General features: G+C 46.3%; 1 protein-coding gene across 1 annotated transcript in view; it reads right to left on the bottom strand.

The window, feature by feature from the left end:
* CRB2 (crumbs cell polarity complex component 2) overlaps window positions 1-22560 on the bottom strand; it is a 123653-nt gene that overhangs the window by 77860 nt on the left and 23233 nt on the right. Inside the window, exons 5-6 of the mRNA XM_069754550.1 lie at window positions 16823-17005; window positions 296-409 (exon numbers count right to left, since the gene is read on the bottom strand). Of these exons, the coding sequence (XP_069610651.1) occupies window positions 296-409; window positions 16823-17005 (297 nt within the window). The remainder of the gene's footprint in view (window positions 1-295; window positions 410-16822; window positions 17006-22560) is intronic.

Raw genomic sequence — 22560 nt, 5'->3', positions numbered from 1 at the left:
CAGGTATAAAATCCCGGCCTTACCTCTCAGCCATTGACGAGACACCATACCTACACAATAGTGTCACCTCGCACATATTCCAATCCGTAATCTCTGTACTGTATGGCAGGCTAAAGAGTAATGCCGGCGGAAGAAGAGCATCCACATTCAACCCATCCCATACCACACAGCCACAGGCGACTAATAACGGCCCCCATAATACATCACGGAGATCAAGGATCGCATATGGACATTGCATGTTAGAAATAGAACTCAGGTACCATTCTGGATATATATACAGAAATATCTGACTTACCAGCGTATCCAGGAGCACAATCACACATGAATCCATTGACCAGATCTGCACAGGAGCCGCCATTTTGACATGGAGCAGACTCACATTCGTCAATATTCACGGAACAGTTTTCCCCTAGAAAAAAAATCGATATGGTGAGTGGCAATATATGGCGTGACCATCAGAGTATCAAGCCAGCTCCACTTTATATCATCCAATATCGAAAACTGGAATTAGTTCAAATTCATGGAAGAGATTATATATACCGTACATATACATACACACATATTATATATATTATTCTAACGCATCGGGTATTCTAGAATATGCATGTCCCCGTAGTATATGGACAATGATGATTCCAGAATTCGCGGCAGACTGTGCCCGTCGCTGATTGGTCGAGGCAACCTTTATGACATCATCGTCGCCATGGCAACCATTATGACATCTGCGTCGATACTGTGCCCGTCGCTGAATCAGAAACGTGGGATTTCTACATCCTTTATGACATCATCGTCGCTGTGCCCGTTGCTGATTGGTCGAGGCCTGGCGGCCTCGACCAATCAGAGACGCGGGATGTCTACGTCCTTTATGACATCATTGTCGCTGTGCCGGTCGCTGATTGGTCAAGGCCTGGCGGCCTCGACCAATCAGAGATGCGGGATTTCTACGTCGATACTGTGCCCGTCGCTGATTGGTCGAGGCCTGGCGGCCTCGACCAATCAGAGACACGGGATTTCCAGGACAGACAGACAGACAGAAAGACAGACAGACAGACGGAAAAACCCTTAGGGAATGATATATATATATATATATATATATATATATATATACTAGATTGTGGCCCGATTCTAACGCATCGGGTATTCTAGAATATGCATGTCCCCGTAGTATATGGACAATGATGATTCCAGAATTCGCGGCAGATTGTGCCCGTCGCTGATTGGTCGAGGCAACCTTTATGACATCATCGTCGCCATGGCAACCATTATGACATCTACGTCGATACTGTGCCCGTCGCTGAATCAGAAAAGTGGGATTTCTACGTCCTTTATGACATCATCGTCTCTGTGCCCGTTGCTGATCGGTCGAGGCCTGGCGGCCTCGACCAATCACAGACGCGGGATTTCCAGGACAGACAGACAGACAGACAGACAGAAAAACCCTTAGACAATTATATATATAGACTAGATTGTGGCCCGATTCTAACGCATCGGGTATTCTAGAATATGCATGTCCCCGTAGTATATGGACAATGATGATTCCAGAATTCGCGGCAGACTGTGTCCGTCGCTGATTGGTCGAGGCAACCTTTATGACATCATCGTCGCCATGGCAACCATTATGACATCTACGTCGATACTGTGCCCGTCGCTGTATCAGAAACGTGGGATTTCTACGTCCTTTATGACATCATCGTCGCTGTGCACGTTGCTGATTGGTCGAGGCCTGGCGGCCTCGACAATCAGAGACGCGGGATTTCCAGGACAGACAGACAGACAGAAAGACAGACAGACAGACAGAAAGACAGACAGACGGAAAAACCCTTAGACAATTATATATATACTAGATTGTGGCCCGATTCTAACGCATCGGGTATTCTAGAATATGCATGTCCCTGTAGTATATGGACAATGATGATTCCAGAATTGGAATTCTGTCACGGTGTCACGTTGGCGTGGCCACCATGACATGGTGGCGGTGCACGTGACATGGCATGGCATGTGCAATGTGCAACACGTGCGTGCAGGCTGGTGGCACCCACATGGCCTGGTGTCATGGCGCCACAGGTGTGGCGCGTGGTGTGTACACATGGCCTGTGTGGGTATGTTGGCCCGATTCTAACGCATCGGGTATTCTAGAATATGCATGTGCCCGTAGTATATGGACAATGATGATTCCAGAATTCGCGGCAGACTGTGCCCGTCGCTGATTGGTCGAGGCAACCTTTATGACATCATCATCGCCATGGCAACCATTATGACATCTATGTCGATACTGTGCCCGTCGCTGAATCAGAAACGTGGGATTTCTACGTCCTTTATGACATCATCGTCGCTGTGCCCGTTGCTGATTGGTCGAGGCCTGGCGGCCTCGACCAATCAGAGACGCGGGATTTCCAGGACAGACAGACAGACAGACAGACAGACAGACAGACAGAAAGACAGACAGATGGAAAAACCCTTAGACAATTATATATATATATATATATTTTATATATCCATGCTGAGCAATATACTAGATAAAGCAAGCAGATTGGTGCATTTTATTTCAGCTATCGTCCGCTTTTTCATAAACCAGATACTTGTATCAGAATGTTTAAAATACACATTCAATATAGGGCGAGGATCAATAGTGTATATTCCCCCTAAAGTAAGTCAAATACATAGTGGAGTACCCCCAAAGACATATTTGCACTCAATGGCAACTGGAGTAAACAAGAACCACTGACATATAGAAATAATAAAAACATTATTTTACTGAGAACAAATATTAAAAATACAAAATCAACAAAACTGTAAAAAGGTCCCAATAAGAGGAAGCCATAGTATTAAGTGGAAAAGCGCAACCACATAATAAGTTAAGTCAATACACATGAGTTTGTATATGGGACATCTCCCTTATATACCGTAACAGATCCCAAAATGGGAGAGTAAAGTGGGTGAAAGGTCCTATAGCAGCAAAGATGGCATGAACAGTAAGGCAGTGTTTTTATAAATAAAGTGACTGTACTCATAAAAAGTACCATACAGCTGAAGTGCTTACCCATGGTTATAGGAGACTGTGTGCGCCCACCAGAGACAGACCCAAGGCGCGTTTCGCGTGTGGTTTTTCAAGGGAATGAAACCAGATACTTGTAGAAGCAGTAAATAATAAGGGGAGAGGGCCCTGCCCTCGCGGGATTACAGCCTACAGAGTAATGGGGAGGAGACAGTAGGTTGGGGGTTGCGGCTGCTCCGATGGTATTGCGGTGTCAGGGAGTCAGCTCAGGCTGCAAGCTTTCTTAAAGAGATGGGTTTTCAGGTTCCATCTGAAGGCTCCGAATGTTGGAGACAATTGGATGTACTGGGGCACAGAACTGTAGAGGATGGTGGATACTTGGGAGACATTTTGAAGGCGATTGGGTGAGAGTGGAGGAGAAAAAGGTCTTGTGAGGACCGGAGATTACGTGGGGAGGTACCGGGATATTAGTTTGGATATATACGGAGGAGACAAATTATGGACAGCTTTCCAGCTCAATGTTAGTTGTTTAAATTGTATCCATTGGGAAACATGAAGCCAAAGAAGAGACTTGCAGAGGAGTTGCAAGTAGAATGGTGGATTAATCGGGCAGTGGGGTTAAGGACGAACTGGAGAGGTGCAAGAGAGTGCAGGGAGGACAGAGGAAGATATTGCAGTAGTCGAGGCGGGAGATGATGACTGAGGGCACGCACTAACATTTATAGTACTCATTTATAGCACCATGGAATTAATGGTGCTATATAAATAAATAATAATAGTAGACTGAGCAGAGGCACAGCTAGGGTTTTGGTTCCGGGGAGGAAGGGGCGAAACTTCTGAGTGGTCCTTGACTAGGTAATCCTTGTTACAACTATGGTGACGCACCCTAATAGTGGATGTAGGAGAACCTCAGCAGATGACCGCGCTGTTATTAAAAAAAATCTCTGAACAAAGACCAACACTGATATTACAGCCATAAAGTGACCATATAGTGGTACCAGTCCTGCAGCATATATGGGAGGTTAAAGTAAGTTATAGATGGTAACTAACAGGTGAAGTTCTTTCTGGTGGAGTCATTCACTTTTTCCATCTGGCCCAGACCGAAACAACAACTTCTTCCAGCCAGGACTCGGCTGCAGAGAATACAACAAAGACACATCTGAGTTCTCACATTTCAGGCACCGTCCCTGGAGTGCCCCCAAGGGCTAGGGGAACTCGGTGCCGGGTCCTTCGGTTCTTAGGGGGATGTCACGGTGGCTGACCCGGTCCGTGGCCCTCGGGACATCCGTTGTAAAAGGGGAGAGGTCTTTAAAGGGATATGTTCGTGACGCCACCTGTGGTATTCGGTCAGGGTGACCGACGCTGCTTAGGGGTCCACTGGGGTGATGTTATGGCAGCTAGAAGGTATACCTTTCCACAGGTGAAGTGTGTCCCCAGGGCTTCCCAGTGTATAGATGGTGGATGGTGTGAGGCGCAGTGAAGAACGAGGACACAAGGTTGCAGTCTCTTTACCTTTTACTGAAGGCTTCAGCGTCCACAGTCCAGAGCACCAGATCACAGGGCAGGCAGAGTGTGGCCGGTTTAGAGGCAAATTCAGAGTCCCCTTATCCAGGTGGAAATCAGTAGCCTTCCTCTAGCGCCTTGGTGTTGTAGTACCTTACTGCTAAGCCTCTCATAAGGTCCTCACAGATTTTGTAGATGTTATCGAGGTTATCTCTCGCTCTCTGTCCCCCAGATGGATTGGGCAAACCCGTAAGACCGGTGGCTTGAGGCTTTTTACAGGGACTCTATCATGCCCCGTCCTCTCGTGGGTGCCACCTTGCCTCCTGGGTATAGGGCAGATCAGTAACTTGCAATTAGCTGTCCTGCCGGTCTCTGTAGCAAGGCATAAAGGACTGTTGCTTCCTCGGTGTTCCGGCTACCGGGATCCTGCGCCTCAGAAGGAGGCAGCATGTGCAGGGCAGAACTCCTTCTGGTTTCCACTCCTTTGCTATGACTTCTTCACCCTCTCTACAATACAGTTCTCTTGTCGTGTCCTTTCTTAGGAACTGCCGCACGTGTAGCAAGCGCAGCTCCATGACCTTCTGTCTGGGCCTCTGACAGGATCCCACCCCTGTCAGGGACCAACTACCCGAGCAAAGCTCAGCTAGCAACTGCCTAACTTCCTATCCAGGTGACCAGTTTTAAATTAAGTCTGAAGAGTGCCCTAATAAATAGGCTGTGCACAAGTGCCCTAGAAAACAGTGCCCACATTTTGCCCCTTAGAAAGTAATAATGCCCTGTGTGCCCCTTTCAGTCTCAATAACCCGAGTTCCCCCATAACAATAAGTGCCCACTTAGCATTTAATAATGTGTTGAGTTTTCCTCTGTACAGCTCCTCTCTACACAGTATGATGCTCTCTAATACACAGTGTAATGACCTATAAGTATACTGATCTTAGTAGTCTTCAAACTGTTTGATGTCCCCAACACTAAAATGCACCCACACTGTAATCCCTACACTGTATGAAGTCCCCCTAAATAACCTCCATACAGTATAATTGCACTCCCCCTAGGGCTCCATATAGTATAATGCTCTCTCCCATAGGCCTCCATATAGTATAATGCACTCCCCCATAGGCCTCCATATAGTATAATGCACTCCTCCAAAGGCATCCATATAGTATAAAGCACTTGCCATAGGCCTCCATATAGTATAATGCTAATAATAATAAAATAAACATACAATACTCACCTTTCCTCTTTGTTTCTCTTCTGCTTCAGTCTCTGCAGAGAGTGCTCTGATAGCCCCCAAACCTCAGCACAATGGGCGCCATGTAGTGATGTCACTGCACCCACTGTAACAGAATGATGGGGTAGGGAGCATCATCTGACGTTGACTCTTTCATCATTACTTTCAACTGTATCAGCACCCAGGATGCCAATACAGTTGAACTTGCAAAATTGGGCAAAACAAAGAATGCCTTCAATGGGAGATATTGGGAAGTGAAAGTTGATCAGCCATGTTTTATTTCATGCTGAAAAAACATTTTCCTCCAATATATGACATAGTGGGCAGTTACAGTTGTGGACAAAAGTATTGACACCCCTGCAATTCTGTCAGATAATACTCAGTTTTTTCCTGAAAATTAATGCTATTAAAAATTTTTGGTATTATTATCTTCATTTAATTTGTCTTGAATGAAAAAACACAAAAGAGAATGAAGCAAAAAGCAAAACATTGATCATTTCACACAAAACTCCAAAAATGGGCCAGACAAAAGTATTGGCACCCTCAGCCTAATACTTGGTTGCACAACCTTTAGCCAAAATAACTGCGACCAACCGCTTCCGGTAACCATCAATGAGTTTCTTACAATGCTCTGCTGGAATTTTAGACTATTCTTCTTTGGCAAACTGCTCCAGGTCCCTGATATTTGAAGGGTGCCTTCTCCAAACTGCCATTTTTAGATCTCTCCACAGGTGTTCTATGGGATTCAGGTCTGGACTCATTGCTGGCCACTTTAGAAGTCTCCAGTGCTTTCTCTCAAACCATTTTCTAGTGCTTGTTGAAGTGTGTTTTGGGTCATTGTCCTGCTGGAAGACCCATGACCTCTGAGGGAGACCCAGCTTTCTCACACTGGGCCCTACATTATGCTGCAAAATTTGTTGGTAGTCTTCAGACTTCATAATGCCATGCACACGATCAAGCAGTCCAGTGCCAGAGGCAGCAAAGAAACCCCAAAACATCAGGGAACCTTCGCCATGTTTGACTGTAGGGACCGTGTTCTTTTCTTTGAATGCCTCTTTTATTCTCCTGTAAACTCTATGCTGATGCCTTTGCCCAAAAAGCTCTACTTTTGTCTTATCTGACCAGAGAGCATTCTTCCAAAACGTTTTACGCTTTTTCAGGTAAGTTTTGGCAAACTCCAGCCTGGCTTTTTTATGTCTCGGGGTAAGAAGTGGGATCTTCCTGGGTCTCCTAACATACAGTCCCTTTTCATTCAGACGCCGACGGATAGTACGGGTTGACACTGTTGTACCCTCGGACTGCAGGGCAGCTTGAACTTGTTTGGATGTTAGTCAAGGTTCTTTATCCAACATCCGCACAATCTTGCGTTGAAATCTCTTGTCAATTTTTCTTTTCCGTCCACATCTAGGGAGGTTAACCACAGTGTCATGGGCTTTAAACTTCTTGATGACACTGCGCACGGTAGACACAGGAACATTCAGGTCTTTGGAGATGGACTTGTAGCCTTGAGATTGCTCATGCTTCCTCACAATTTGGTTTCTCAAGTCCTCAGACAGTTCTTTGGTCTTCTTTCTTTTCTCCATGCTCAATGTGGTACACACAAGGACACAGGACAGAGGTTGAGTCAACTTTAATCCATGTCAACTGGCTGCAAGTGTGATTTAGTTATTGCCAACACCTGTTAGGTGCCACAGGTAATCACATGATTTTTCGAACAGTGCCAATACTTTTGTCCACCCCCTTTTTTATGATTGGTGTGGAATTATATCCAATTTGGCTTTAGGACAATTCTTTTTGTGTTTTTTTCATTTAAGACAAATTAAATGAAGATAATAATAACAAACAATTTGTATTTGCAATCATTTTCAGGAAGAAACTGAGTATTATCTGACAGAATTGCAGGGGTGTCAATACTTTTGGCCACAACTGTAAGAGGCCATCGATACACATTAGTTTGTTGAGTATTTGCATGCAAAAATTTCAGCACCATTTCTGCATCTCTTAGCAGGAAAAATGCAGCGGCGCCTCTGTAGAGCGGTGAAGTCCGTAACGTCATGGCTCTTCAGATGTTCCTGGTCACTCTGCGCTCTGGACTACGGTGAAGTACGGCAGACCTTTCTACTAAATTGGTGAATGAGGGACAGTGTCTTGCTTTTATATTTCTCTCAGTTTATATTTTTCAGGTTTCCATATGTGGACTTTTGTGGGAACTTTTTTTTTAATAAATTGGTGAGCGAGGGATAGAGTCGGGGTGTGTTTATTTCAGTAAAACAAGCAGGGCTCGATGTCAGCTGTGTTTTTGGACAAATCACAGCTTATATAAATCCCAATCTCCATTACCCCGATTGCCACCGCACCAGGGCAATCGGGAGAAGCTGTGCAAGACATCAGAATTAGCACATCAAATGTGATTTTAGGCTGGAAAGGACCCAATAACCATGGAGCTTCCCAACCTGATATCAGCACCCAGCTATCTGCTTTACATTTGCTGGTTTCATAAAATAGGGCAATCGCCCAATGTTTTTTTTTTACTTTACTTAATCATAAAAAACTGTCTGATAAGCTCAACAGGGTGCAATTTTATTATATGTCGTGGGGTTGTGGAGTTATAGGTCTGTGTATACGTATATCTATTATCTACCTCTGTAGCATTCACTGCTGTCTAAAAACGCTACAATAAAAAGCAGCAAATCTGCAATAATTTTTATAGCTTTTTTTGACTGAATGCCAATAGGTGAAAAAAAAGTTGCAAAAAACACAAAGCATTGACACGCTGCATATATGAATTTGCAAGTCAAAAATAAGCAACGTGTGCATGAAACTTTAGGGTTCTCATTCACTTAGGCTACGTTCACACTAGCGTTGTGCGCCGCTGCGTCGCCGACGCGACGCACCGAAAAACGCGTGCAAACGCACGCAAAAACGCTGCGTTTTTCGACGCGTGCGTCGTTTTTTGACGAAAATCGGACGCAAGAAAAATGCAACTTGTTGCGTTTTCTTGGTCCGACGCTAGCGTCAAAAAAGACGCACGTGTCGGAAAACGCAACAAGCAAAAACGCATGCGTCCCCCATGTTAAACATAGGGGCGCATGACGCGTACGTCGCCACTGCGTCGCCCGACGCTAGCGCGATGCACACTAGCCGAACGCTAGTGTGAACGTAGCCTTAGCTGGCATGAAAATTTGTGCCAAATCCAGGCGGCAAAAACGCATTGTGTGCACGCAGTCTTAGGCTCTGTGCACATTACTCTCAGAGTCTGTGCATGTCTGGAGGATCTATAGTGGGATACATCGCCGACAGACACCCATGGTAAGAGCATTTGCCTGTGTATGTTATTTGAACAAATAATACATTTTATTTCCCTAGCGCGAACAGCGCTTTCCATTACAGAGAGAACTTCTACAGATAATAAAGACTGTGCAGCATAACACATAACTCAGATACCAGGAGTGAGGGTCCTGCTAATCGCAATCTACAGTTTATGAGGAAATAGGGGAGACACGTAAGGTGAAAGGTAAAAAGTGCTTGTAATGTACGGTCCTACCATCAACGTAATAAATAGGGGGATTCACATAACGCTGCATGAACCGGTCACCAGCAGTGTGTATGGAGCGCCCCGCCAGGGCAGTGGGGTACTCAGTACCGGGTCTGGTTTTAAAGGGGATGTCACGGCAGCTGCGACCCGGTCCGTGGCTCTGGGGGCCCAATAAAAGGGGAACGGTCTTTAAAGGAATATTGTAAATGAGTCTGTCGTGACGCCACCTGTGTTCGGTCAATAGCAGGACCGATGCTGCGTTAAAGGGGTCCTCTGGGGGGGAAGATATTGTTGCAGCAATGATGGTAACGCTTCCCACAGGTGAAGCGGGGTCCCCAGAGGTCCTGAAGTGTATGGCGATGATGGTGTAGGCTGGTAAAATGAGTAAAGGACACAAGTTGTAAGTCTTTACCTGGATTACTGTAGTTAGCAGGCCACAGTCCAGGGTACCAGGCACGGGTGATGGTATGGTCCGGCCGGCTTGGAGGCAATGGAAGATTCCCTTTTTCCAGTCGAGGTCCGTGAGCCTTTCCAACTTGCGCCTGCTGTATAAGAAGTCCCTGCTGCCTGAATCTTTCTGCAGAGTCCTCTATTCCCCCTGTCCTGAGACAGGTACCTGCATGACGGGCAGCTTGAGCCTTTTTATAGCCTCTATCATGCCCCAGACTCCTCAGGTGCTGCTGCGTCTCAGGTGTGGTGTGGGCCAATCCCATAAAGTTCTCAGCCCTCCGGTTCTGCCAAGTGTCCTACAACTCCACTAAGGCCTCGGGCTCCTGATACCAAGTACTGCGCTTCGGCTCTGAGGGTGCCCTGTCACAGTTCCCCTCTGAGCCCTGTTCCTCTCCTTTTGCTCATTTCCTCTGAAGCTCCACCACATATAACCCCTCTGGTTATCTGTCCTTTCAGGGGCTGCAGCTCCCTCGTGGCTGCCAGGCCTCTCTGTCTGTTCTCTCAGAGACACTGAAGGAGAAGGAAGTCTATCAGACTCCTTTCTTGGTCTCCTTGGACATACTAACTATAGCTCCTCCTCGGGGTCAGGATACATATAGCTTAGGGAAGTTCCCCTGAATCCAGGTCCTGAGCTCCCCCTCCTGGCCTGGATTTGGAATATGTTGTGTGTGGGTCCCTTAGCTGGTGAAGAGAACTCCATTGCCTCTGAGCATGATATTACCCTCCCCGAAGAGAAAGCAACATCACTGCAACAACCGGTTACCTGGGGTGTTGCATGTACAGAGACAGAGGGCTATTAAATGCATGGAGGGTATGAGAACAGATGATACAAGGGTCATCATATTAAAGAAAAACTTGTATGAGTAAGACTAAAGAAAATTTAAGGCCAAGCTTAAAATTGCCCTTAGCACCCGAATCATTTTACATACATTGAATTCATCAACCAAAATAAAAGAAAAAAAAAAGAAGCAGTCAATTTTCGTTGGAAAAGTAAATGCAATTAATAGATTTTTTTTAAACCCTTTTGGAAAACACAAACATACCTTCTATATAATTGTCTAAGGGTCACTTCCGTCTGTCTGTCTGTCTTTCTGTCATAGATATTCATTGGTCGCGGCCTCTGTCTGTCATGGAAATCCAAGTTGCTGATTGGTCGTGGGCGTTTTGCCACAACCAATCAGCGACGGGCACAGTCCGGCCGCAAAATGGCTGCTCCTTCCTCCCCGCAGACAGCTCCCGCTCCATAATCCCCTCCAGTCAGCCCTCACACAGGGTTAATGGCTGTGTTACGCCGCGTTATGCCGCGGTGTAACGCATTCCGTTAGCGCTGCTATTAACCCTGTGTGACCAACTTTTTTACTATTGATGCTGCCTATGCAGCATCAATAGTAAAAATATCTAATGTTAAAAATATTTAAAAAAAAATAAAAATTCGTTATATACTCACCGTCCGTCGGCCCCTCGGATCCACAACAGGCCTTTCCCGCTGCTCGCGACGTTCCGGTGACCGCTCCATGCATTGCGATCTCGCGAGCCCACTACGTCATCATCTTGCGAGACCTCAAGGCACCGCGCGACCAATCAGCGACATTGCCGCGGCATTTAAATCCCGCTTTGCTGATTGGTCGCGCCCAGCCAACATTGGCGCGGAATTTAAATCCCGCTTCGCTGATTGGTAGCGCCCATTCAGCGACATTGCCGCGTGGGATTTAAATCCCGCTTCGCTGATTGGGCGCGCAAATAAAAAATCATTATATACTCACCTTCCGCCGCCTTTCCCGCTCCTCGCGACGCTCCGCTGACTGCTCCATGCAAGCGGCAGGTTCCGGTGCCAAGGATGGTATGCGAGAAGGACCTACCATGACGTCACGGTCATGTGACCGCTACGTCATTACAGGTCCTGCGCTCATACCAACCCTGGGACCGTAAGCTGCCGCTTGCATTGAGCGGTCACCGGAGCGTCGTGAGGAGCGGGAAAGGCGGCGGAAGTTGAGTATATAATGATTTCGATAATGATAATGACTTCAACGGGCCTTCGGAAGGTGATTATATGTTTATTTTTTATTTTAAGTCTGTATACTACGTGGCTCTGTGCTGTATACTCCGTCGCTGTGCAATATACTACGTGGACATGCATATTCTAGAATACCCGATGCATTAGAATCGGGCCACCATCTAGTATATAGATATATATGTTTTCCAGAAGGGTTTAAGAAAAATCTATATATATAGTAATGCAGCGGCTTTCTGTGGTAAAGAGGTAGTGACCCAAGATAGTTAAACTTAAACGTCTTAATTTTGACACCTTACAGAAAAAACCCTCAAACTTTATCCTCCGGTTGGCCATAATAATCCATATCAAATCTGTTGCTGTGGGCGACTGCACTGTCGTATCACTTGTGGCTGCGTCAGTAGCTTTGCCTTCTCTGGCCTATGTGCAGTCTCACACACACCTGTCCTGCACACAGCCTCCTGCTCAGATGCTTGCAATCATCACACTGCCATACTCAAACCTTAACAGAAAGTTTAAATGGGAATCATGGACCTGGGCCACCCCAAGATCTGCTGTGGAAGGAGAGATCCGTCCCACTACTCCAATACCATCCTACAGATCTCTCCAAAAATAACAGCCCATGTTTGGCTTTCAGAAATGTGACCTGGTCAAATAGTTAGACCAAATCCGCACCTACTTTTATTTTGCATCGTAACCACAACTGTGGCTGTCATTACAGTGCGCTCCAGTGTGTTTAGTGTGTTGCTATGCACATCCTGGGAGACACAAAGTTCTCGTAGAGTATGCCCCTCACTGACTCACAATATATATATATATATACATATATATATATATATATATATATATATATATATACATACACATACACACATACAGTATACATACATACATATATACACACACTGCTCAAAAAAATAAAGGGAACACTTAAACAACAGAATATAACTCCAAGTAAATCAAACTTCTGTGAAATCAAACTGTCCACTTAGGAAGCAACACTGTTTGACAATCAATTTCACATGCTGTTGTGCAAATGGAATAGACAACAGATGGAAATTATTGGCAATTATCAAGACACATTCAATAAAGGAGTGGTTCTGCAGGTGGGGACCACAGACCACATCTCAGTACCAATGCTTTCTGGCTGATGTTTTGGTCACTTTTGAATGTCGGTTGTGCTTTCACACTCATGGTAGCATGAGACGGACTCTGTTGTGAATTCTGCTTTTGGGCTCCCTCCGGTGGTTGTAGGTGGTAATGCAGTTGTCCCAGGGCTGCAGTCATGGTCAGGTGTTTCTGCTGATTGCAATTCTGACTGGGGTATTTAGGTTTGCAGGATTCATTAGTCCTTGCCAGTTGTCAATGGTTGTTGGGAGGTGTTGGACCTCTGTCTGGGTTCTCCTGCTTAGCTGCCAATTCAGCAAAGATAAGTGTCTGTTTTTTTCTATGGCACACATGCTGTGTGCTGGATTTTTTATTGTATTTCTGCTCTGTGTGTAGGATTCTCTGGAGTTGCAGATATACGTTCCACGTCTTTAGTTAGATGGAGGAATTTTTGTATAATCTGCGGTGGATATTTTTGGAAGGGTTTTAATACTGACAGCACAGAACTCTGTCCTATCCTTTCCTATTTTAGCTAGAGTGGCCTCTTTTGCTAAATCCTGTTTTCTGCCTACGTGTGTCTTTCCTCTCCTACTCACAGTCAATATTCGTGGGGGGCTGCCTATCCTTTGGGGTTCTGCTCTGAGGCAAGATAGTATTCCTATTTCCATCTATAGGGGTATTTAGTTCTCAGGCTGTGACAAGGTGTCTAGGGTTTGTTAGGCACACCCCACGGCTACTTCTAGTTGCGATGTCAGATCAGGATTTGCGGTCAGTACAGTTACCACCTACTCCAGTGAAAGTTATTCATGAGGCTCCAAGGTCACCGGATCATAACAGGACTCTACAACCCACACAAGTGGCTCAGGTAGTGCAGCTCATCCAGGATGGCACATCAATGCGAGCTGTGGCAAGAAGGTTGGCTGTGTCTGCCAGCGTAGTGTCCAGAGGCTGGAAGCGCTACCAGGAGACAGGCCATTACACCAGGAGACGTGGAGGGGGCTGTAGGAGGGCAACAACCCAGCAGCAGGACCACTACCTCAGCCTATGTGCAAGGAGGAACAGGAGGAGCACTGCCAGAGCCCTGCAAAATGACCATGTAGCGCCCCAGAGTCCTGGTCATTGCAGTAATGTCGCTCTGCCACTAAGGGGAGTGATGTTATGTCTGATTGCATTAAAGGAGTTCACCTGACCAGGTATCACAAGCACATATTACACTTCACACTCCGGCCACCAGGGGGAGCAAAAGGCACTATGTATTAGGCCACTCCTCACACTGGTAAAACTGGGGGTCGGATAGGAAGTTAGAACAGAACGCAGCCTGGGAGAGCTCCAGGGAGGACCTGTCAGGGGTGGGTTCCTGACAGGGACCTAGCAGAAAGGATAGAGAGTGACGGAACCACGCCTGCACTACCTTGCGGCGGTATCCCAAGAAAGGACACGAAGAGAAGGATATTGTGGAAAAATGAGAAACGAGATCAAAGCACAAAGGAGAGCCAGTAGTAGTCGTGCCCCGAGAACGGCAACATCCTACTGAGGCGCGTAGCCGGTTACCGGAACACCGAGGGAGTAACTGACTTCAAGCATTACTTCAAATACCACAGGACAGTTGATTATAGGTTGGCTGTCTACCATACATCACCTAAGCAGACATAGGGGGCAAGCGTGGAGAGGGGCGTCTCTAGGGTCCCAGAATAGCTCAGAGCCTTCCCGTCAAACGGGTGCGTCCTATCCACACAATAACTTGGGGGACGGAGAGAGAGAGAGAGAAATAACGAACACGAGAGTTGTGAGGACTATCCCGAATGCTCAGCAGGGAAGAACTACAACACACAGGCGCTAGTGGTAGGCACTGATTTCCACCTGCAAAGGGAACTCTGGATGTGCCTTCGGACCGGCCGGTCTCAGACAGCCCAGATAGCAGTGCTCTGGATTGCGGATCCCGAAGTCTTCAGTAAAAGGTAAAGAGACTGCAACCCTGTGTCCTCGTTATTAACTGCGCCTCACACCATCGCCACCTACACTACTGGGAAGCCCTGGCGATATACTTCACCTGTGGGAAGGTATACCATCTAGCTGCCATTCCATCACCCCAGCGGACCCCTAAGCAGCGTCGGTCACCCTGACCGAATACCACAGGTGGCGTCACGAACCCTTGACAAACTATCATCACCCCTTCCATTGGACGCCCCTTAACAGGGTCACGGACCGGGTCCAGCCACCGTGACAACCCTAGAACTGAGACAGAGAGGACCGGTACCGAGTAACCCGCGGCCCTGTGTCTGGGGGCGCTCCAACCACCAGCAGGTCACAAATGTGCATGTGTCTGCACAAGGGTTAGAAACCGACTCCATGAGGATGGTCTGAGTGTCCGAGGTCCACAGATGGGGGTTGTGCTCACAGCCTAACACTGTGCAGGACGATTGGCATTTGCCATAGAACACTAGGTTTGGCAAATTCGCCACTGGCGCCCTGTGCTCTTCACCAATGAAAGCAGGTTCACACTAAGCACATGTGACAGACGTGACAGAGTCTGGAGACACTGTGAAGAGCGATCTGCTGCCTGCAACATCCTTTATCATGACCGGTTTAGCAGTGGGTGAGTAATGGTGTGGGGTGGCATTTCTTTGGAGGGCCACACAGCCCTCCATGTGCTCGCCAGAGGTATCCTGACTGCCACTAGATACCGAGATGAGATCCTCAGACCCCTTGTGAGACCATATGCTGGTGCAGTTGGCCATGGGTTCGTCCTAATGCAGGACAATGCCAGACCTCATGTGGCTGGAGTGTGTCAGCAGTTCCTGCAAGATGAAGGCATTGAAGCTATGGATTGGCCCGCCCGTTCCCCAGACCTAAATCCGATTAAACACATCTGGGACATCATGTCTCGCACCATCCACCAACGTCACGTTGCACCACAGACTGTCCAGGAGTTGGCAGATGCTTTAGTTGAGGTCTGGGAGGAGATCCCTCAGGAGACCACCCGCCGCCTCATCAAGAACATGCCCAGGCGTTGTAGGGAGGTCATACAGGCACGTGGAGGCCACACACACTACTGAGCATCATTTTTTGTCTTGAGGCATTTCCACAGAAGTTAGACCAGCCTATAATTTGATTTTCCACTTTGATTTTGATTATCTTGCCAAATCCAGACCTCCATGGGATATTCATTTTGATTTACATTGATCATTTGTATGTCTTATTGTTCTCAATACATTCCACTATGCAATGAATAAAGATTTGCAACTTAAATATTTCATTCAGTGATATCTAGGATGTGGTATTTTTCGTATATATATATATATATATATATATATATATATATATATATATATAATTGTATTGTGGTACCGTGTTAGCCAGAAAAATCGATGTGAATACTTTTCTGCCCAATGATGACAGAAGTATTCTAGGAGTGATACCTTTATTGGCTAACCAGAAAATAATATGGTTGCAAGCTTTCAGAGCACAGTGGCTCCTTCTTCAGGCAAGATTATAAATAGATTAATAAGAAAAAAGCACAATATTTAAAGAATACTACAGTAGGACATTTGTTAGGGGGTGGGAAGTGTGAGGAGTCCATATATAATCCAAGGTAAATTAGGCCTTGCGCAGGCGTGTACTACGGAGGACAGAGAATGAACTTCAATCCAATATTGCAGCCAGCATGCAGCCAGCAGGTAAGGAAAGGGTGAATCAAACACCCGAAAACCCCGCCCCTATGGCTGAAAATTGTTCCCTCCAAATTCAGGTGACAGAGTCCCTTTAAGTTTACTTAACCCTCGCAGTCCCTGGCACACTTATTTTCTATGGTGCCTGCAAAGATGGAGTATAGACCTGCACATGTACCCGCTAATCCCTACAAGCTGGGACATACTTTTTTCTGCTCTGCAGCTTCTATTATATCATGTGTTCAGTTCAACATGAAAAATGGTTTATATAGAAGCAATGTGAGAGCAACACAGTCACAGACCTCGATTAATAGAGGCGCCTTACCTGTGAATCCGGGCTGACACCTGCACACATATCCTGCGGCGTGGTCATAGTTGAAGTTTGTGTTGAACTCTGGTTGTGCTCCATATAGTGTCTGATCCGATCGCTCCATACACAGGGCGTCATGTAGGCAAGGACGGTGAGCACATTCATCAATATCCAACTCACAGTGATTTCCAGAGTATCCTGGAGAAAGAAAAATGTATAAAAGTGTCAAGAGTTGAGGGAAGCGATAGTAGGGGGCCAGCACACGGACACAAGACATGTGGGTCACATCATATTAACAATATAAAAGGATGTTTTTGTGGTTTCATTCTGTTCAGGCAGTGCATATTTTCTTCGATATGGACTAACAGGTGCCTCAAATGAACCTAGCCTTACAGAGATGTTATCTGAGCATGCTCGTGAGCTAACCGAGTGACTTCAGTGTGCTCATATAATATTTTCCAGGCTTGAATATGTTCGACAGCTGCAACACATGAAGGGATTGACTACCAAATAGGATATCCCCGCATGTGTTGCAGGTGTCGAACAGCCACGAGACATGCAGCAGCGGGGATTCAAGCATATTTTTCGAGCATGTCGAAGACACTCTGTTAGCTCACGAGCATGCTCAGATAACACCTTACCCCAGCACGTTCCCTCATCACTAGTAAGAATACTACAATGAATACAAGTTGGAATCAAATTCAATAAAGCATTATTTCCAACATTTTAAGTTGCCACTCATGGAAAAGATAGGTGATAACTTGTATAATGGTGGATGTCCAACTCTTGATATACCCACTGATCCCAAGATACAGGGCTCCAAAATGCACCTTTACTCCATTTATTCTCTATGTGGCGGCCATAGATAGCCAAGCACTGTGCTCAGCTATTTCCAGCAATCAAGTAGAGAATGAATCAAATGAATGTCCAATGCTCTAGTTCGATGGGGAATTTCAGGGTTTTGTTCTGAGGATCGGGGAGGTCCAAACGTTCGGAGCCCCACCAATCAACAAGTTAGGCCATGTTCACACAGTGCGTTTTTTACCGCGGAACCGCGGCGGTTTTGCCGCTGCGGTTCCGCAGCTGTTTTCCATGCAGGGTACAGTACACTGTACCCTATGGAAAACAGGACACACTGTGCACATGGTCCGGAAATTGTAAAAAAAAAGACGCGCTGAATAGCTCCCGGAAAAAAGAAGGAGCATGTCAATTCTTTTTCCGGAGCCGCAGCGGTTCTGCACCCATAGACCTCCATTGTGAGGTCCAAACCGCAGTAAAACCCGCAGATCAAAAATATATCTGCGGGTTTTACTGCGGTTTGATGTGCAGAACCGCTGCAGCAGGAAGTGCGGGGAGCGGGCGGAAGTGCGTGGGCGGAGTGTGGCTGCCCCCCCCCGTGTTCCGATCCCGCCCCCCCGTGCTCCGATGCCCCCCCCCAGTGCTCTGATGCCCCCCCCGTGCCCTAATCTCCCCCCCTTATACTCACCCGGCGTCCCGGTGTCCGTCCGGCCGTCTTCTCCCTGGGCGCCGCCATCTTGCAAAATGGCGGGCGCATGCGCAGTGCGCCCGCCGAATCTGCCGGCCGGCAGATTCGTTCCAAAGTGCATTTTGATCAGAGATATAACCTATCTCAGTGATCAAAATAAAAAAATAGTAAATGACACCCCCCCCCCTTTGTCACCCCCATAGGTAGGGACAATAAAAAAAATAAAGAATTTTTTTTTTTTTTTTTTTCACTAAGGTTAGAATAGGGTTAGGGTTAGGGGTAGGGTTAGGGGTAGGGTTAGGGGTAGGGTTAGGGGTAGGGTTAGGGTTAGGGGTAGGGTTAGGGGTAGGGTTAGGGGTAGGGTTAGGGTTAGGGGTAGGGTTAGGGGTAGGGGTAGGGTTAGGGGTAGGGTTAGGGTTAGGGGTAGGGTTAGGGGTAGGGTTAGGGGTAGGGTTAGGGGTAGGGTTAGGGGTAGGGTTAGGGTTAGGGGTAGGGTTAGGGGTAGGGTTAGGGGTAGGGGTAGGGTTAGGGTTAGGGGTAGGGTTAGGGGTAGGGGTAGGGGTAGGGTTAGGGTTAGGGGTAGGGTTAGGGGTAGGGTTAGGGGTAGGGGTAGGGTTAGGGTTAGGGGTAGGGGTAGGGTTAGGGGTAGGGTTAGGGTTAGGGGTAGGGTTAGGGTATTTTCAGCCATTTTAACCCTAAAAAAATTCCTAGAAAACACACAGACTCTGGCTAGAAAACTGCATCAAAAAAACGCATCAAAAAACGCATCAAAAAACGCATCAAAAACGGACCAAAAAAGGACCTGCGTTTTCTGCCAAGAGCTGCAGTTTTTTAAAAAACAGTCAGGAAAAAAAAAGGATGGAAATCCTGAACGTGTGAACATACCCTTACGGCCACATGATAACTTAAAATGTTGGGAATAACCCTGTAAGTGGTCTTATCAATAGATGGAAAGATCAGGCAGACTATGACTAAGTAATGTGTGTCCTAAAGAGGACCGGTCACCGGCTCAAAAGGGAAAGGTTTTTGGATTATTTTATTCCTGCTGCTCCTCTAAGAACTGTTCTTTTAATTTTTTTTCTGCCATGCAGTCCCAGAGATTTTCGTGTTTTAATTTAGTGCTACTTTTTATGGTCTTTATGATGGGGCATTGCTCACAGGTTAATTATGCAGAACAGCCTAAAGACACGCCCCAGAGGATCCTGTGAGCACCGCCTTAAAGATCATAAAAATTAGGACCAACTAAAAACACCCATCTCTCTGGTACAATATGGCGAATTTAAAAATAACGAGAAACAATACTAGGGGGAGATACTGGAATAAAATAAGAGTAGAACCAGACGCTATTGACCTAGTGACAGGCTCTCATTAAATTCATTTTCTATTCAAGATGGGATGTAGGTCCAGATGTTTGGTCTTCTGAACTTCAGAAACAATATTACTTGAATTAATGTGTTATTATAGCTACTTTGTAGTAGGTCTCATGGCAAGTTTGTCCTTTGTAGCAGCATATTGAGATATCTGACACTTCCTACATAGATCAGTGAGGACACAACGACAATGAAGAGATCATAATTCACAGTGTTGAACTCAAAAAGATCAAAACTGTGAAATGCAACATGAAAAGTTGGAGCAGCTGTATGGGTGGATTCACATGGAGCAGTGAAGCTGTGGAAGAGAACCAAATCACTGCTGCATCGCATCATCGGCCATGTACATACGTCACTCTAAAGACTGACTCTGAATTTAATGCAATGGACCGAGCACCATTCAGAGTTCTAATATTGCATTGCCCACTGCTTTGGGATGCAGTGGCTTGCAAAACTATCCACCCCCCTGGCTTTTTACCTATTTTGTTCCTGTGTATAAAGATTTTTGTATCCGATTTGTGTGCGATGCATCAGCATCTAATTTGGTGAAGTGAGAAAAATATCGGCATAAATTAAATTTATGGGATTAAATAGCTAAAAATTGGCATGTGCATATGTTTTCACCCCTTTTGCTATGAAGCCCTTAGTTTCTGATGCAAGCAGCTACCTTCATAAGTCCCATGCTTAGTAGTGACATGGGTGTGTGCAATCTAAGTGTCACATGTCGGTCAGTATATACACTTTACCTTCTCTGAAAGGCCACAGAGGCTGAAACACCATGAAGACCAAGGAAATCTCTTAACACCACAATGAAGACCAAGGAGATCTCCACACACCACCATGAAGAGCAAGGAGATCCCCACACACCACCATGGAGACCAAGGAGATCTCCACACACCACCATGGAGACCAAAGGAGATCTCCACACACCACCATGGAGACCAAAGGAGATCTCCACACACCACCATGGAGACCAAGGAGATCTCCACACACCACCATGGAGACCAAGGAGATCTCCACACACCATCATGGAGACCAAGGAGATCTCCACACACCACCATGGAGACCAAGGAGATCTCCACACACCACCATGGAGACCAAGGAGATCTCCACACACCACCATGGAGACCAAGGAGATCTCCACACACCACCATGGAGACCAAGGAGATCTCCACACACCACCATGGAGACCAAGAAGATCTCCACACACCACCATGGAGACCAAGGAGATCTCCAAACACCACCATGGAGACCAAGGAGATCTTCAAACAATACCATGAAGGCCAAGGAGATCTCCACACAACACCATGAAGACCAAGGAGATCTCCACACACCACCATGGAGACCAAGGAGATCTCCAAACACCACCATGGAGACCAAAGGAGATCTCCACACACCACCATGGAGACCAAGGAGATCTCCACACACCACCATGGAGACCAAGGAGATCTCCACACACCACCATGGAGACCAAGGAGATCTCCACACACCACCATGGAGACCAAGAAGATCTCCACACACCACCATGGAGACCAAGGAGATCTCCAAACACCACCATGGAGACCAAGGAGATCTTCAAACAATACCATGAAGACCAAGGAGATCTCCACACAACACCATGAAGACCAAGGAGATCTCCACACACCACCATGGAGACCAAGGAGATCTCCAAACACCACCATGGAGACCAAAGGAGATCTCCACACACCAACATGGAGACCAAGGAGATCTCCACACACCGCCATGGAGACCAAAGGAGATCTCCACACACCCCTATGGAGACCAAGGAGATCTCCACACACCACCATGGAGATCTCCAAACAACACCATGAAGACCATGGAGATCTCCAAACAACAACATGAAGACCAAGGAGATCTCCACACACCACCATGAAGACCAAGGAGATCTCCACACACCACCATGAAGACCAAGGAGATCTCCAAACAATACCATGAAGACCTAGGAGATCTTCACACACCACCATGAAGACCTAGGAGATTTCCACACACCACCATGAAGACAGGTATTTGTAAAAAGAGAATTAGGCACCAGTTGCTGAAAATAAGCAATGTTCACTGGTTCACACCTCAATATGCCGCCACTGGATCTCTCTAGGGTGGTGCATAGATAACATCAAGGTAAATCATGAGAAATTGAAAAAATTGAAGCACTCACCCAGATCCTTCCGTCAAGCTCTCTCATCTGCATAGCTCCCCCGCTACCTGCACTTCAATATGGTTTGATAACGTTTTACCAAGGAATAAAATTGCACATCAAGAAGGATCTGGGTGAATGCTCCAATTGTTTAAATTTCTCATGATTTAACGCCATGAAGACCAAGGAGATCTCCAAACAAATCAGTGACAAAGTTGTTTAGAAGTATGTCAGAGTTGGGTTATAAAAAAAAATCCCAATCTCTGATGATCCTTTGGAGCAAATCCATTATCATCAAACCGAAAAAAACTTGGTACCACAACAAACCTGACACGAGATGGCCGTCCATCAAAACTGTCAGCCCGGACAAGGAGGGCATTAATCAGAGAGGCAGCACAGAGATAAAAGGTAACCCTGAAGGAGCTGCAGAGTTCCCAATAAGAGACTGGAGTATCTGTCCACATGACCACAATAAGTCGTACGCTCCATAGAGGGTGTATTTATGTAAGAGTGGGCAGGAAAAAGCCATTACTTACCAACAAAAATTGTAAGGCTTGTTTTGAGTTTCCCAGAAGACATGTGGGAGACTCCCCAAATGTATATAGGAAGGTGTTGTGGTCAGATGAGACTAAGGATGTGTGCACACGTTGCTGATTTTTTGCTTTTTTTTCCGCATTTTTTCGTGAAAAAACACTATAAATCCGCAAAAAAACAGCATACAATATGCATCCCATCATTTAGA

This window comes from Ranitomeya imitator, chromosome 2 (genome assembly GCF_032444005.1).
Source record: "Ranitomeya imitator isolate aRanImi1 chromosome 2, aRanImi1.pri, whole genome shotgun sequence".
NCBI lineage: Eukaryota > Metazoa > Chordata > Amphibia > Anura > Dendrobatidae > Ranitomeya > Ranitomeya imitator.
This window is presented reverse-complemented; position numbering and strand designations above follow the sequence as displayed.